The sequence below is a fragment of the Neolamprologus brichardi genome, chromosome 9 (genome assembly GCF_056152115.1).
Source record: "Neolamprologus brichardi isolate AB-2024 chromosome 9, ASM5615211v1, whole genome shotgun sequence".
Classification (NCBI taxonomy): domain Eukaryota; kingdom Metazoa; phylum Chordata; class Actinopteri; order Cichliformes; family Cichlidae; genus Neolamprologus; species Neolamprologus brichardi.
Genome location: NC_142112.1, coordinates 30,670,141 through 30,687,804, shown reverse-complemented (window position 1 = coordinate 30,687,804; position 17,664 = coordinate 30,670,141). Strand labels below are relative to the sequence as shown.

Genomic DNA, 17,664 nt, shown 5'->3' with positions numbered 1-17,664 from the left:
TTTCCTTTTCACAATACTGTAGAACCTTTTACAGACTGCTCTATCAAGGTAGAAAAAACAACTTGACAAAAACCTCATCGTTACATATCCATAAAAAGTTATTTGGCTTTCTCCTGCACAACAAGATTCAGTCACGTTTGATCTTTGTACTTTATACAGCCAATTTGCAATTAATCAGATCATGTCGAGAAATGTTATGCCTTGGATTTTCCCTCCTCTGGGCTCCACCAACCCGATCTCTGCAACAACACAATAAACACATTCAGTGATGAAAGTGTTTATCTATAATAGACCAGGGCGGTCCTTCCCAACAGTTGAGACCTGTGTGTGGGGGTTGCATTTGCATAGTTTGAAATATATAACAAGGTTTCAGTTTGAGCCTCTTCATTTCACTACCCAGGGACACAGCAGGTCAGTGTAACAAGCCTGATGATCGCTGTGCTTTGCTGCAATAAATGTGAACAGCCTCATTTAAAGAACACATCCAGAGAGAAAGGTATGTTGAATGTGTCATAATGACTTCAAACATACAGAAGTGCACACACACACACACACACACACACACACACACACACCTATCCTTGTCTTTGTTACATTATAGGGCCACCTGTCCAAAACATGCATCGTGGGATCCAACTTTTCTGCTGGTTGTAAAGCACTGAATAATTAGACCAGAATAGAAACCGCATTCTGGGAACTTGTCAGATATTTTGTAATTAAAAAATTCGATTAAACATAAAAGTTATTTTCTTTGGTCCCCATACTTATTCTGGTTCCCACCCCATGACTGTGCTAACAGGTCCTTGTCCCCACAATGTAATAAAGACAAACACACACACAGACGCACAGAGGCTGAAACTCATTTTACTTCTCTGATGCTGGGTCGGGTTCCACTCTGGGAGGAGTTTTCTGTCTCGCAAGCCAATCGGGACAAGCGGAAACAGGTCAGGTAGCCGAAGAGGACCTCAGAGAGCGCACAGGCAAGGCAGAGCAGCTACGCACACCAGGAGGTAAGAAAGCACACACTCATTCATAGCCACATGCGCACCTTTAACTCTGTGGCATCACAGGTCTCCTCTGGGCTTTTGGTTGTACATCAGTGTATAAACGCAGATATACCAGCATGACTGCTTCTTTCTGTGTGTTTGTGTGCGTCGGGGTAGAAATAGGCCAGTCCCATTTTAGTCACTGAGATTAGGAAAGGGTGTTTTCGGGACTCAAGTGTCAGGGTTTGATGAAGAGCTAAAAATTACCACGCATCTCATCTCTGAATGCCATATAAACAGATAGTTTTGAGTTTCATGAGTAAAATGTTTTATTTTCTGAATGAATCTGCAGTGAAATTATTTTACTCTTTGGAACATTTTGCTACATGAGTAGATTAAAAAAAATCCAAATGCTTAAATCAGTGACCTCACTTCTCATTATGAATGAATGAATATCCGATAATCTAGCAGACAGTTTCATGGTTCATACTTAACTGGAGCATTTTTCTGCAATTGTTTAAAACCTTAAAAGCAATTTGAAATTAGGGATCAAGTCATCATAAATATTGCTGAATGAGATTGAATTACATTGGCAGACAAGCTGGATCGTAATTTTTTTAAAATTAAGTTTGGTCCTAACGTAAGTCCCTTATTTTTTGTCAATCAGAACATTACAATATATGAGAGCTTCTGGTTCATGCTGAAATGCCCTGAAGGTACATATCTATTTCGCATTATTTCCCTGTAAATATAACTTAAGTACATTTTTGCATCAGCAAATATCATAAAAGCAGCCATAACAGAAGCTGGCAACATTGTGTTTGATTGTTTCATGGTTAAAGCATCAGATTTTTAAATGGTATTTGGCCCAGTCAGGTACGAGAAAAATCGTCTTTTTAAAGTTTACAAAAATTTCACACTTACAGGTTTTACTTTCTACTAGTGTTTGCTCACTTGATCTCACTGTAGCTTAAAAATATGTAAACATCATATATGCAGACGGTGCTGCATTTCAGTGGTCTGCATTTAAATCTTTAAAAAACTTTTGGATCTTATTTGAAGAGTTTTAAAATGAGTGTGGATTATGAATTAATACATGTAAAAAGTGTTAAAGTCACTATGGTCTTGGAGTTAAATGTGTTTTGCTGCTCCTGACTAATCTTGTAAACGTAGTTTTAAAAAAAGAACCCTTTAAAATCTATGCAAATTAAGCTGTTTCCAGTGCTCAGTGCGTCTGTTTGACTGTGTTTTGGTCCGTCGCTGTGTGTGTCCATGTGAGCATAGATAGAAAGCAGGTCCCTTCTGTGTATCACTCGTCTATTTATAGTGAGAACAAATCCCAGATATGAGAGGAATCCTCCTACCACTTACAAGGCAAAGAGAGAGAGTTAGTGAGCGAAAGAAAGAGGGAGAGGGAGAAGGAGAGAAAAGAAAGGAAGAGAAAAGAGATGGAGAGAAGACAGGCAAATAGTGCGTGAGGAGTCAAATAAACAAGAGCAGTGGGTGTAAAAAAAGCAAGCATCAGAAGAAAGAGTTGTTTCATTGACTGGTAAGTTCAGTCTCCTTTACATAATGTTATGTCTATGTGCTGTGTTTTTATTGGCATGACAGTTGATGGCATTACTGTCAAAGTCATTCAGCTTTCTGTGGCTTTTTAAAGGATTATTATGTAAGTTTCTAAGGAGAACTCAGAGTATGGCAGGGAAAAATTTAAGCCAAATTCTTTATTGAGTTTGGTTATTCAGCAATTGATGTACTGCATTTATTCTTAATAAATCAACAGCCAGCAACTTGGGAAATAAATTGACCTTATATGATTCATTATTTGGGGAAAGAGGAGGATTTGAAGGATTTGAATGGGATGCAAGATACAGTGTCAGTGTCCCAAGGTCAGCCTACCTTAGCAATCACTGGAAATTCTTAGGTTTCCAGCCATGAAAGTCTAAAGTCCATGAAACCTCAAAATGTTTTCACCTTGCAGAATCAAACTTTATGCTAAGCCAATCATCTCCTATTAAATATTAAGCGTACAGATTTAGGAGCGGCTTTGATCTTTCTGTTACACTCTTGGCAAGAAAGGAAAGAATTTTATTTAAAGTTAGAATGAATTGTTTTATGCATTATTTATGTTGGTATTTCACACATGAGTTTGAAACTGTTATTGTGTTTCAAATCTGTAATCAAAGTGAGACAAACCTATATGCACAGCTGCACCTCTTTAAAGTTTTATTGATGTTCAAGCAACAACATGCAGGCATACAGACTTTTTCACAGGTTTCATGAAATAAACTGGCATACCAATGTGTTGCATCTGGTTTAAAAAAAACCTGAAAGCATAAATAATATATTCACCTGTGCCTCTTTGCCTCGTTGCATGACAGACATGAGTGTGCAAAGTGAAAGGGCTTTTCAGACTCTGCAGTGTGGCGTCACTGAGGCGGCTGCTACGGGCAGCCAACATTAATATCATCACGTAGTGGAAATGTGTGTACTGTGTATTTCAGCGGGGTCCATGTTTTTACTCACAAGGGCAGAAAAGCTTTTTCCTTCTTTCGTTTTGTTGTACAAAGAAGATTGGAGAAACCAGTGGACATCTGGCCCTCTTAGCTACTAGGAGATACGATAAATAGGCCGTGGAAACTTTAATGATAGTTAACCACTTGTTGCTTGGAGTGGATTTGTAGTTTATTTATAGTTAAAAGGAGGGGAGCAAGTAAAAAATAACTGCAAAGTGGTGAGAGACACTTTTGTTCCATTTGAAAAGACCCATGTAAGTGATCCTTAAAAGACACTTAGACGTGTTTCTACTTCAAGAATGAATATTTGTTAGGTGGAGGAAACAAAGACAGTTTTTTGACCTTTGACAAGGAGACTAAAGTTTTATTTTTAATTGCTGTTTGGTTGGGTTAAGAAAATTTGGTTTAGCTTACTTCTAATCTCAACCATATTTGGTTTGGAAAACCATCATCTGGGTTAAAATACTCCCTTATACAACATTAAACATGCGCTAGTACGCTTCACTTCCTAGATTACCAGAGTGCTCCGTTTCACCCCATCTAAACAGGCTTTAGTGACATCTCTGTTTTTTCTTATAGGAGTCAGTCAACTTTGGAGGATGTGAGATATTAGTGAACAAATAATACTGGTTTGTGAATTAGTAATGACATCAAAGTACAGCACTATTGTAGTGGAAGGTTACACAGTCAGACCATCACTACTTGCAACTGTCTATGCTGCTGATAGATAGGGCCGCTTTGGAGTAAATGGATGCATAACTACTAGACAGGAGCATAACCTCGTTCAGTACAAGCATATAGACTCTGACCTACATGGGATAAAAACCCAATTGGTATTAGCACTGCTAGTGTTAACCACACTCGGGCTATTTTCTTCCTTTTAGACTTTTTGATTTGTCTTAATTTCAGTTTAACTGATTAGGATATAGACATACATTGTTTTTAGCATTTTTTTTAGTTAATCCTTGTTAACAGGACATGGACATGTCCATGAAGATGTCCATGTCCTAGAGCAGAGATTCCAAAAATGTCAGCCCCTAATGGGCCAAGAAGGTACTGTAGATGGGTTGCAGTAATAAAGATTCAATTTGAAATTACTCCATGTGTACAATTTCATATTTCCATATTTTTATTCATTTATATAAAAGTGATTTATATTTCAATTTTTATATGAATAAAGAATTTTATATTAAAACTGGTAGGTGCTGGTTAGTTTTTTATATTACTCACTACTCTTACCTAAACTTACCACTCTATATTGCAATCTGTGTCGCAGTGTCAAGTGGGTCACACATTGGCTTTACCACTACGCAAACAATTTGGTGGCACCAATGGGAATTTTTGGTTTTTAAGTGGGGTGCAGCTTTCTTGACTGTAAGAATGAGTTAGAGTTAATCCAGCCACTACAGACACAGTGACAGCTATGGCCACACATGGCAGTAATTGAAACACACAATAAGATAAGCTTATGACACACAACACTGTTTGAGATGAAAGGAGCAAGATTGCTTTCGATTTCCTACACTTTAATTGATGTCTATTTTTAGATTGCATTAAATAACCAATACGTGCCTTGCTCGCCCCAGTAAAAACAGCTGTTTCTGTCGTAGGTTCTGCTCGTGTTGTGATATGAATACATTTGGCTGAAAAAAGTTCATAGCAGTAAAGGTGGTGAAGCAGCACGCTGGAATTTTGAAGAGTTACCCTCTTCAGCTACAACTTTATAGCAATAAAAACTGTACAAAAGTGGCGTTTATCATTCACACTGCTGTGTACCATGTTACATTACCAAACTACAGAATCTCCAAGAAGAAATTTGACAGTAGCAGCAGTAGAATTTTTTCTATTTTACCTTTACATCAATCCAAAAGTCGTCCCAAAGGTGAAATTGAGGTACTTTTATACTGGCAGTCACTCTGTCTCCCTCTCATGAATGATTCAGAGAACAGTTCCTCTGCCTGCTTAACTCCCCAAGAGTCGCTAAGCAACTGAAATGGTATCCCAGGCCGTGAAAACCACAGGAACTGAGTACCAGTGCCCCCAACATGCATACACACGCTCACAAGTACACAGAACAAAGATCCAACACACCTGAATGTCTGTGATCTATGCTTCCTGCAGGTCAGCGGACTCACCAGGGGGATTATGTCCAAACCTTCGACCAACGTTAAGGCCCTTCAGGTAAAAGTTTGTTTTTTTCCATCTGTATGCACAGTAAGGTGGATGTGTCTTCAAAAGGTTGTGTGTTACCTCCTGCATGATATTAACTTTACAAAAGTAAAGGCAGAATAGAAGACAACTGAAATGCACAGTAACTCTTCCTGCTCCTCAATAAAGACAAATTCAGGTTTCCACATTAAAGTCTTTATTCATGAAGGCAAATGCTGAGTTTAAACTGTGCATATACATTATCAAGGCGTTGTTAGTGCAGGGTTTTAGCAAGGCGAACATATGCAGAGCAGTTTCTTTGTGTTGGTGGCTTTCTGTGTGTTTCCTCCATCAGCTCACTTCTCATTGTGCTCATTTTCACGTCTAACCATGGGACAGAGTTTCTTTTTTATTAACAGTACAACCATGAGGTTCACAGTTCAGTTTCCACCAAAGAGTCCATCATCACTTTATCACAAAGAAAAAAAGCAGTGCGACTTCACATTATAAATATTTGGATGATAAAAACCTCTTTATACTTCAGTGTCAGCAGCTTTGCACATTTTAGCTCATCAATAACAAATCTTTTAATTGCTTTAGCGTCAAACATTTTCAAAAGGTGGTTGCATTATTAGAGGTTTTCCAGACAGCTATTGTTTTCCATTTATTAATTATTGCCTAAATACCCTTTAATATTCCATCAGATGATGATTTTCTGCATTTAGGGTTGTTGTTTTTTTAAATTAAACTTTTCTCCTTAGCCTCCTCTTAGTGTGTAAGACAAGTCTAGAACTTTCAGGATGTCTATTTGCAACCTGTTGCCAATTCAATGTCAAGGAGCAAAGATCTTGGGAAGAGCCAGCACATGCATGGACAATAGTCATGTAAAGATGGTGATTATACAAAGTCAATGTAGTCAAAATCAGTTTGCAAATAAGGATAAAAGGTTGTAAATTAAACATATTCTGGGTTTTTTTGAATAAAGACATTTAAAATGAACCCATTAGGAAATTTTGCATTGTTACAGAAGAAGCGTGATAATGACAAATGCCTTGGTAGACATAGTTACAGGGAAACATTTGCACCCTTCAAGCTGCAACCATAGGCTGTACTGGTGCATACAAGTAAAATACAAATATAGCACTAGAATTTAACTTAACAAAAAAGTGGGACAAAGACATTTTTGTAATGGGCCATTAATAGATAAACCACATAGCAAACCATAATATTTGTTAGATATCTATATTACAAAATGCCTCAAAAGCAAACTTCCCTCATAAGCTGTACACAGACATACTTACCTGCTAATTATTGTTAAATAAAACACTAATAAGTAATAAGATTTCACTCACCAAACAGATTTGTTGTACCGCACACAGTGGACCACATTATTAAATTAAAATGCTTTGAAGGCACCGACAACACTAATAAAGTGGACAGGTCTATGTCATGACTTAAATTAATGGAGATCAGGTGAAGCCTTGCAGAAAGCATCTGGCTGCCTATCTATGACTGGCATGCTACCTATACCTGTAATATTAGAATTACTTGAAAAAACAAACAAACAAACAAACAAAAAAACCCTGCACTGCTCTTATGAATGGATGAATTAGCTCGAAAGACCCAAAACACCACACGGGTTTTCTATACCAGGGTGCAAATGTTTATTAGTGCTCTAAAGTTGACCATGTTAAACATGTAACTCTACGAGGGACTGAATCACCTTTGAAGCCACCTTCAAGTGGCTTTGGCACCTTCATTTTCCATGTTGCCCTAATATTTCAACCTCACGGGTTGCCAGAGATTCAGGAGCATTAGCAACCATGTAAAAGGAAGAAGATGATGTGGAATCAGAAAGGCCAGCGTAAATGCGAGAATATTATAGGGGTAAAGTACTAAGTCAGCTGAGCATCAGTAAAAGCAGGTTTTCACAACAGGCTCTGTTTACAGCTGCTTCAGAGAGCAGCAACAGTTTGACTAAGAAAGCAACTTTAAAAACACGTACGCAAGAAATGGAAACCAGAGGCTGTCTGAGGGAATTCAGTTGTTATGCTTTTGAAAACAGTTGACAGTCAAGTAAATTAAGTCAAATCTGTAGTTCAAGTCTTAAACTTTCATAAACATCGGCTTGGTAATTCAGTTTAACATATTCCTATATAATACAGACATAATGGTACTAGAATGTGGAAGTAACAAGAAGTCTGGCTATTGAGCTTATTTGTATGTTTGTTTGTTTTCCTCAACAGGATTAGTCTGTGAGTCTGTTTTTCTTCCATTTACCTGTCAGATACTGAGGTCTTTCTTCTTATCTAGGCTTTCCTTTCATGTTCACATAAAGTTATAACAACGGCTTGTCAGCAGGCGAGCTTAAAGGATTAGTTCACCTTCAAAAAACATTAACAGAATCAATCAAAATGCGGAGGTATACTGTAGTTCAGTCTCAGCCTCTTCCCAGACTCACAGCTAGTGTTGACTTTATAGGGTATCGTCTCAGACAGCTTCTCTCACACTTCTACTTCACATACTGTATATGTGGATGTGGTTAGCAACAAGGTTAATGATGATAAATACGTAGAGGTTTGGAGCTTTGGTGCTGTTGTTTAGATAAAAAAAAACAGTCTGAAGTGTGTTGCATAAGCTGTTTGGAGAAAGTTCACACTCTACTTTATGCAACAGCTGTGCCCCTACAATATGTGGAATTTACCAGTGTTTTCTTGCCTGGTTATTGCTATTATTAAAATGATGAGTAGAAAATATCTTGGATCTAAAAAAGGAATGAATGAAAGACTTGTACATGCAACACATATGAGGTTAAAACACAGACTTAACCTCTTAATCAGCTGTTTAAGTGTTATATTATATCTTGTATGTGTTTCTGTGCTGTACTGAAGAGGTATTGAACAAAAGAGAACATGCCAAATCACGTTTTCTAAACTTTAGGTAATCTACAGTTTATCACAGCTTGAACCAGATTTTTAGAACTCTGTATACTTAACTTTGCAATCAGATAAATATTTAATTCATGTTTATCTAAACCTCAATACATTAATCGGAAAAGTTAAACATGAGTTTCTATAATGATTTTCCAGCTGGCCAAATGTGGTAAATGCCTTAAAATTTCAGTCCCCATGTTATGTAGGAGCTCAGTCTAGTTGGCCGACTTTATGTCACTTCATGTTGTATTACTTTCTTTCATCAAATTACTGGGAGTAACTTACTTGAATCATTAATAGTTTTAATAGTTTTGTTATTTTTCTTAAAAAATGTGAGAGAAAATCAGGTTACTGAGATATATATGCTTGGTCTGCTTTGCCCAAATGTCTAAAGCTCTTAAGTTTACTGTCACAGGAAATCAGGGGGGAAAAGCTGATACTAGCGAGCATTTAAAATTATTATTGTCAAATACATAAACAAAACTACATAACTACAAAGATAAACAGAAACTGAGATGGTTTATGGGGATCAACTGGGCATTTTCGTATCCAAATAAATCAGGTAAATCTACTGGTTTGCTCTAAAAGTTTATGATCTTTTAATGGCTGGTGGAAAAATAAAAGCCTGAGCTGCAATAAACATTTTTTTCCTATGCATGGGAGGCTCAGATTGAATTACAGCATGTGGTCTTGTTTTCTTGAAAATGGATTTTCAAGAAAACATTCTGGGGTGAAATATTCCTTTAATCTTTGGGTTGTGCCAGTGGTGTGCAAGGACATGAATGCTGACGGCACGCCAAGCATAAAGACAACAAACGATTCCAGCCAAAGCAACGTTACAGTGATACAAACTTCAGCAAACATGCTGCGAATGAGGCGATTTACCTTCCCTCACCAATCTCAAAACTTTAACGTCTGTAAAATATATAACTCTTTCATAGAACAACATCCACAGACATCGTTAACACACATCACACTCCCACTCTGTACAGCTGTACAATGTGAGCTTATATACAATACATTACAGTACAAATACAAAACACATCAAATCCAGGTGGTTGGACGTTGGGGCAGGCAGCAGTAGAACATCGAGTTAGCAGGTAGATCGTTCTTATCTGTGTGTATGTGTGTGTGTGTGTGTGTGTGTGTGTGTCTGTCTGTGTTTAAGCATGTGTCTCCCAATTTTCATAAAAACACAAGTCTCTTTTTAGGGACATGATGATAACGAGGAAGCAGTGGCCATAATCAAAACATTGGGTTTTGAGGAAACAGCAGGAGCCTGCACGCACACACACACACACACACACACACCGCAGACAGTTGAGTATCAAGTGTTGAAAGGGTCTCATTGGCTGTTTTTGTTGTCATTCAGGCTAATTTGAACATCCCGATGGGAGCTCTGCGTCCAGGGGCGGGACATCCTGTCAAGAGGAGAGAGGACACAGTAGAAACAGAAGAGGTGAGATAACACATTTCACACCCAGTCCACTGGTCTGCATTTTCCTCATCCCCACTCTACCCACACCTTAATGCCTATGGGCAAGACAGACAGCTTCTGCCAACTTGTGGAGCTGATGCTTTTTTTTTCACAATGTGGTCACATTTAAATTGTAAATTCAACATACGCATGACCACCTCATGGATCTGCATATATTTACAACTGGAATTTTCCTGACCCAAATGAGCTGAATATGGATACAAATGTATGTTAATATCGTCTTGAAAACTAAAAAATAAACTCAGACATTTCCTAGTTTGGCTCTATTCCACTTTTGTGCTTCTAATGTGCTTTTATTGCACAATTAACGTTTCTGACTAACTACTGTGTAAGTGGTCAAAGGAGCTTGCAAAGAAAGCAAAGAAAGCAAAGAAAGCAAGCTCCTTTGACTACGATGACCTGGATGACTTGGAACCTTCACAGACATACTGTGTAAGTGTTGCTGAGTTTTACATATTTAAAAGGACAATCTAGGGAAGGGCTTTGCAAATTAATTTGGGCTGTAAATGCTGTAGTGTGTGGCATGGTAATAAAAGAAACATTTCCTTAACTTTGTTTACTTATTCTAAGCAGATTTTATTTTGTGATCACTTTATAACACAATATAGTATAATATAAGATATAATAAAAAACTACAAAATTAATTTCCTGAGAACTGCATTTAATTGACATTAAAAAGGAACTAGAAAGCTACTTTCTAGCTACATATTTTTATTCTTATTTTACCCTTACTTATCTTATATTGGCCTTCTATGAGGCTCTTCAGTTTATACTCTTTCGACACAGGTAGTTTTTGCTGCTGTCTCTTTAAGGCCTTTTCCTAAAAGCTCACATTGTTATGAATAGGCAGCTTAAGCAGCAGCTTCATTTGCATTCTGTCCCTTTATAAGATGATGAAGTTTCTCTTTAAATATAGGTAAAAGCAATGATGCCATCACCTCACACACAATTTATTTTTTAAATCAGGATCCTTCACCTCCAAGCGCTGCAGCCCAGTCACCAGAGGAGAAGAAATTGCCAGGAGCAGTGAAGCTACCTGGGCCTGCTGTTAACCTTTCAGAGATACAAAACGCCAAGAGTGAACTACGATGGGTCACCAAGGAGTAACATGTAGGTTTGATTGTAGTTCCCTTCATTTTTGCAAGATTCCAAAGAAAATAAAACATCATCAATACACTATAATAAGGAAAATTATTTTTTAAAAATATTATATAGTATGTGCAAGTTAATTATTTTATTATTTATTAATGCAGGTCTTTTGTGTGATCCGTGATGTAGATAGGCTGGGTTTATAAAGTCCAGACTAAAAGATGCAAATTGCAACCAAACTACTGAAAGGAAGCACAAATACTGCAAATACTTTGTGGAGGATGCAAATCCAGTTTGAGTGCAAGAAAAAAGTAAATCATTTGCTAACTCGACAAACGTGTACATGTATGTACAAAAGTGTACATATAAAGGCAGAGAAGCATACTGTGTTTGATGTTACTGAGAAAAGTGAAGAATACTAAAGTTAAAGTCCTCCACAGTTAACATGTGAGACATGTCTACAATTCCTGTCCAATTCGGATTTTTTCATTTAATTCAAGTTTATTTATATAACACTAAATTGCAACAACTGTCACCTCAATGCATTTTGTAGTAGGAGGAAGAGACTATACAAATTTCTGGAGAAAAACCAACAAAAAACCCTATGAGTAAGCACTTTGTGAAGCTGTGAAGGAAAAACTCCCTTTTAACAGGAAGAAGCCTGCAATACAAACGGGCTCAGTCATCTGCTGTGACTGGTTGTTGACTGAGGAGAAAGAAAAAAGCAAAGGCAGACAGGAGAAAACACAAGCTAAGAGAGAGAGAGAAGACAAAACTCTAATGACACACTGCAGCGGTATGTAAACATGTGGGGAGTGAAATAAGGTGAGAGAAGAAGTGCTCAGTCCACCACACAAAGTCCCACAGCAGCAGTAGTGGCTCAGATCCAGCCCTAACAATAAGCTTTATCAAAAGTAAAGTTTTTAGTCTATTTTTAGAAGTAGGGAGGATGTCTGTCTCCCAAATCCAAACTAGGAACTGATTCCCTTAGGAGAGAGTCCTGAAAGCTGAAGGCTCTGCCTCCCATTCTACTTTTAAAACTATAAGCAAGCCTGTAAAGTGCTCTGTTAGGATAATATGGTGTTTAAGATATGATGGGATCATTCAAGATTTTGTATGTAAGGAGAATGATTTTAAATTTGATTGTAATTTAATGAAGATAAGCTAATGTGGGAGAATTATACTCTGTCTTTCTAGGCCTTGTCAGTACTCTCCTTATAGTGTTTTGGATTAACAAATGTCTTTTCAGGTAAATTTTAAAACAATCTACAATAAAACCCAAAAAGCTAAGAAGAAATGAATTTGTGAACTAGCTTTTCAGTATCACTCTGAGACAAATTGTTTCTGATTAGATTATGCAAGGTCATAAATCTTAAATAATGCAAGAAAACAGCCTTGTAAAATATTGCCTAAGGGAAGCATGTTTAATGTAAATGATACTGGACCCAGCACAGGACCCTGTGGAACTCCAAAATTGACTTTCGTGTGTGAAGACAGTGCATTTCCTTTAACATATCCTAATCTCGGTAGTAAAATACTGTGGTCAGTGATACTGTATCAAATGCTGCACTGAGGTCTCACAGGACTGCAATTTAAGAATTTTTGAAATATGGAAGGTTGGAGATAATTAGCAAAGACAGCTGGGTCAAGTAAAAGCTTTTTACAGTAGTGGTTTCATTACAGCTACCTTGAAAGCTTAAAGTACATATTCTGTTGATACAGATACTGTGATCATGTTTAAAATTGCATCAATTATTGGTAAGATTTATTTGTACAATCCTTTCGGAGTTAGATCTAATAGAAGTAGACTGTTTTGTTTGGTACATCTAGGTAAAACTAGTGTAAGTCTTGCAGTAAATCCTACATTCATTGGGGTTTTAATATTGAGTTTTATTGAGGCTATCTGAAAGTGTTACTGAGTGTGGTTTTGCAAGTTAGGGTAAACTTGACCTCATTTCTAGCTCTGTACTTTTATTCTTGGACTCTACCAGAGTAGGTTTACATCTGTCTTGGTGCAACTCCTCAGTTAATCCACTGTCCTCTTCCTTTAATGTCACCTTTCCTTGAAGTCAGCACTTGGCTGCCTTTGTTTCTGCAAACAAAAGTTACTTCTTGTAGAGTCATAAAACAAACTGAAAACCTCCTAGAAAACATAATTAAGCAGTCTTGAATCAGCAGCTTCTGAGAATCTGACCCAGAAGATGAGAGTGAAAAACGCAAACATCCACAAAAATGAAGATGATAGGAGAATGTTTCCATTTGGTAAATATTATGCTCATTACCTTGTAATTGTGGTATAAAAAAGTGGATTTAGTCTTTTAATCACAAGCTCTATAAAACAGTGTCTACATATGTCCCTTTTAATAGGTGAGGGAAATTTTCTGAAATGCTGACTGGACTGAAAACACTGGATACAGAGTTACGTATAGCATAATGCTTTTCTGCTGTTGCCAAGTGCTCATGATCGCTTTTATCATATTAAAATCAGCTTACAAGAGTTGCTTAGTTAAATTTAAATACGCTATTTGTCTTCCATGAAATAGTGGTCACAAGCCATTCAGCCTGAAAATTAATACAACACATTATTTCAGCGACATAAAGCTAATTACACCTTCAGCTATTCACTTGTCTACATAACTTTTTATACATCTTCATCTTTTAGCTTTAGCCTAGCTGAAAGTTGAGCTGCATTCTGAGATTTGTTTTTAAACAAAATACCTTGAAGCACTTCGGGTTTCTAGGGTTTAATCCCCGCTTTTTTAACCTCCTCCTAGTGTAGCCAGCTGTCGGTCACTGCGGCTAATTAAAGAATGGATAAGCAGTGAACAAACGTTCACAGTTGGAGCAGGTGGATGGGAGCTATGTGCCTGAGATGACCATATTAGGGAGATCCACTCTCACTAACATCACAAAGGGCCAAAAGCGGAAAAAAAAACAGCTGGAGGCCAACTGTTTAGAGCTGTTTGAAGCCTTAGCTTACTTGGACTCATGCTGACCCTTACTACTTAAAACTCTGACCGTGTTTAATATGAGAATCCTCACTATATAACCACTATGTAAGAAGGGTTATGTGCAGAGTTGATAATGTCTCCAAACTGTTTGAAGAGTTCATGAATGACCACGAGAGACACCTGTAAGAATATCAAACACATCTTTGTCTAGAGCAAAGCTATGCAGAGTTAAAAAGTCACACTGGCATCTTGCAACAATTACAGTCTGTGATATAGTGTCTTTTAATAAATATTTAGCGCTGCTTTATTTTTATTTTTACTTTTTTACCTCAACTTTGCACACACTGATATTAGCTAAAGTATGTCTCTTTGATGCATGGTAAGAGAACAAATGGTGCTATTGTATATCTTTTACATCCTACCCTAACCGGATACTCAAATTGGTCTACTCATATCTCTGTAAATGTGTGCTAATTGTATGGTGCTGGTGAGGATACGCAATAATTACTTGCAGTAGTTGCAGTTCACCACATGGAGTCAGTGTGGGCCGCTCAGCCTTTGTTTGGGTCAAGCATCGTGTGTGTTGATGCCTCTGTGTGTGTGGGGGCTGGACAGGTTGAGTCAGATGCTATATTTATACTTTATGGGTGTGTGTGTGTTTTAGAAAATGAGTGTGAGTGCTGAGTGGCAGTCTGTGCTGCAACTTTCCCAGCGGGACACAGAAACCACAATATCCAAGCACTGCGGCTGCTGTGCCCAGCCCAAGCCACGTGGGTGTGCTGTGTAGGTGTTCTAAATGAGGGAGAGAAGAGATGGAATAACAAAAGCAGAAGCTGGTTTAAGTTTTAACATGGAAAATTATTCCAAACAGCAACAACAACAGCAGCCACATCCTAGCTGTTTAGTATTCTGCACAAGGGAAAAAGAAAAATAACGTAAATTTAACCTGGTTTTATAATAGAAGTTCATAGATATTTATGAGCTTGCATCTACATAAACTATATAAACACTATCCTCATACATCTGTTATCATGATTATTGTTATTATTGTTTATCAGGTCTTTATGCAGTTTATAAAGAACACACTATGGAGACACAGATACAGCACCACCAGCAATTTTCATTCCAGTGTTCACCTGAAAGTCAAACCCATCTGTGTTTGTTTACCATTTTTCCCCCAGAGTTGTGGATATTAATCTGCTGCTAAAACTGCCTAGGCTCTTTGGCGAATGGTTTTCCACAAGATTTTGGAAGCTGCCTGCAGGGATTTGCTCTGTGCAAAAAGCATTGGACAGGACTGTGGACACGAAGTTCCACTCAAAACTGGCAAACGCTTTTATTTATGAATCTGGCTTCATGCATGGGGAAACGGCCTTGCTGAAACAGGCCGGAAATTTCCCAAAACTGTTGGCACAGAGTTGGATCACTTTATTAACTAAATTATCATTGTATACAGCAGCATTATGAATTTCCTTTACAGGAGCGAATGGGCCTCAATTTACAAAACAGAACCCCAGATGTGAAGTAGAGAAAAGTATGGCTGTCCAAGTACTTTTGGCCAAGAGCTGAGAAGCAAATATCTTACCAGAATTAGCTGAAGACAAAAAAATCAAAGCAAAACTTCAATGGATTTCTTGTTTATTACTTCAAGAATATGAGGCAGGCTTTTTGAAGGGTCAGCATTGCTAATTGCACATGAGAATGTTTCCATATTTCAGCTACCAGTAGTAAACTGGCCTTCTCCTCATCGTCTAGAACGTCACAGACAGTCTGTCAGAGGTCGGCAGCTCTGAGACGGCTGATAGCAGCCAAAGAAAATCTCTCACCATGCCTGCCTGTTATCATATCTGCCTGTTTTCTTCCAGGATTCTCCAGCCAGGCGGAGAGGAAAGCAGATAATCTTCATAGACACAGACTTGCCCACTGACTCTGAAGAATGGCAAAATACAACCCCAATCCCAACATGTTTGGAGATACTAATGCCTCAGTTTTTATAAACTCTCCTCCAATCAGTAGTTTAACAGAAATATTTATTTATCTTTCCAATTAAATCATAATTTATACAACAATTTCAAATATTCTTGACAGTCTTGCTTCAGATAATATATCGTTTACCTGGACTTTTAGAAGTGAGTGACTTGTGTTACAATTACAACATACTGTTTAGCATGTTATCTGCTTTTCTGTTAAGTAGATGGTTAAAAAGGACATTTTATTGACAATGAATATAAATTCGAGGAATCCATCTCAGCAACAAATAAACTCTGTGGTGACACTTCAGCTGTTCACCACTGATTTATATTGATACTTTATATTGATACAATAATAAATGTTTCCTTTGCTAATGTTGTATGTGGGGTTTAAGGTCAGCTGTACTGCTTTTGGGGGGAAATAATCATACGTTTGTTGTTTATTGTGATGTTTCCAAAAATGTCTTGAAAAAACACTGCAATAAATCAAAAAGGTTCTAAAAATCCTGTCCAAACTCGGTTTATCACTTATGCCTCCATCTGTTATAGCAAAAGACAACAGGAGTGCAAGTGTCTTAATATTACTGATAGATGCTGACGCTACAGTATTGTTTGTAATGTTAACCGACTGTGTAATAAGAAATTAGATTTCTAAAGACCTACAGCTGGATAAATGAAAAAAAAAGGGTAATTTTAGCCCATTGCTGAGTGGGTTTAGGCCAATATGTCATGTCCTAATACAGATTTTGAGAGTATAAATGTAATGTTACTGTTAAAATGGTGAGGTGCAACCATGTATCATACACAACTAAAGTTTTATGGGTATAAATTTAATGTTACTGTGATGAAATAAAAAAATTATGACACTTTTATGAGGTGTTATAAGTGCATAGAAAAACCGCCATATCATTTTAGCGTGTTTGCTAGTGACACCTAAAGTGTGTCAGGAAGGAGGGATTTGGGGTTTAAGTTGAAATAAGGGGCTTTATGATCATGTTAGGACTTTCTGGGTGTTTGACAATTTAGCTATGATAAAACTTATTCATAAGTAATTGCTTTTATGCTTAAACTTAATTGATTGAAAATGCTTGTTTTGTTTTCTCTTTGATTTTTTTTTTAGTAGAATAAGTGAAAGGTGACAGAGTGTAGTAAAAGGTCAATGTAAAAACAAAATGCTTGCAGAGACAGATAACAGGAAGTTAAGACAGTTTGCTTGGAAACTTTGCACTTGCAAAATAAGAGTTTTTTTTGTACAGGATGTTTGTGATCAGATAAGAGAAGAAGAGAGCTTCTTAAAAGGGTGTCAAAAGTGGCGCTTACCCAAATGAATAACATTGAAGATTATATATATATATATATATATAAATGATGTTTATAAACACATTGCAATCGTGCTCATAGGAGTTGCTACTCAGTCATGTGGAGGTCAAAAGCTTCGTTCAGCGTGACTGTCTGAACTGATATGTTGTAGGAATGGCTTAGAGTACTGAGGGGTAAATGCAAAAACACGCTTACACACATAAATAATAATTAGGCTAATCCTTTTGATTAGAGAGTCCCAAACATGATAGGT

At 37.3% G+C, this 17,664-nt stretch overlaps 1 protein-coding gene across 2 annotated transcripts; it reads left to right on the top strand.

The window, feature by feature from the left end:
- The first annotated feature begins 943 nt into the window (after positions 1-943).
- smpx (small muscle protein X-linked) lies at positions 944-16,595 on the top strand. Of its 2 annotated transcripts, none has more exons than XM_006799215.2 (5): positions 944-1,010; positions 5,624-5,683; positions 9,956-10,042; positions 11,048-11,191; positions 15,987-16,595. In XM_006799215.2, the coding sequence occupies exons 2-4, from the start codon at positions 5,648-5,650 to the stop codon at positions 11,186-11,188; spliced, it is 264 nt and encodes an 87-aa protein (XP_006799278.1). In that variant the 5' UTR covers positions 944-1,010; positions 5,624-5,647; the 3' UTR covers positions 11,189-11,191; positions 15,987-16,595. The 2 variants fall into 2 exon arrangements, with proteins under 2 accessions (XP_006799278.1, XP_006799277.1); XM_006799214.3 differs by lacking the exon at positions 944-1,010 and adding an exon at positions 2,369-2,535.
- The last annotated feature ends 1,069 nt before the right edge of the window (positions 16,596-17,664 follow it).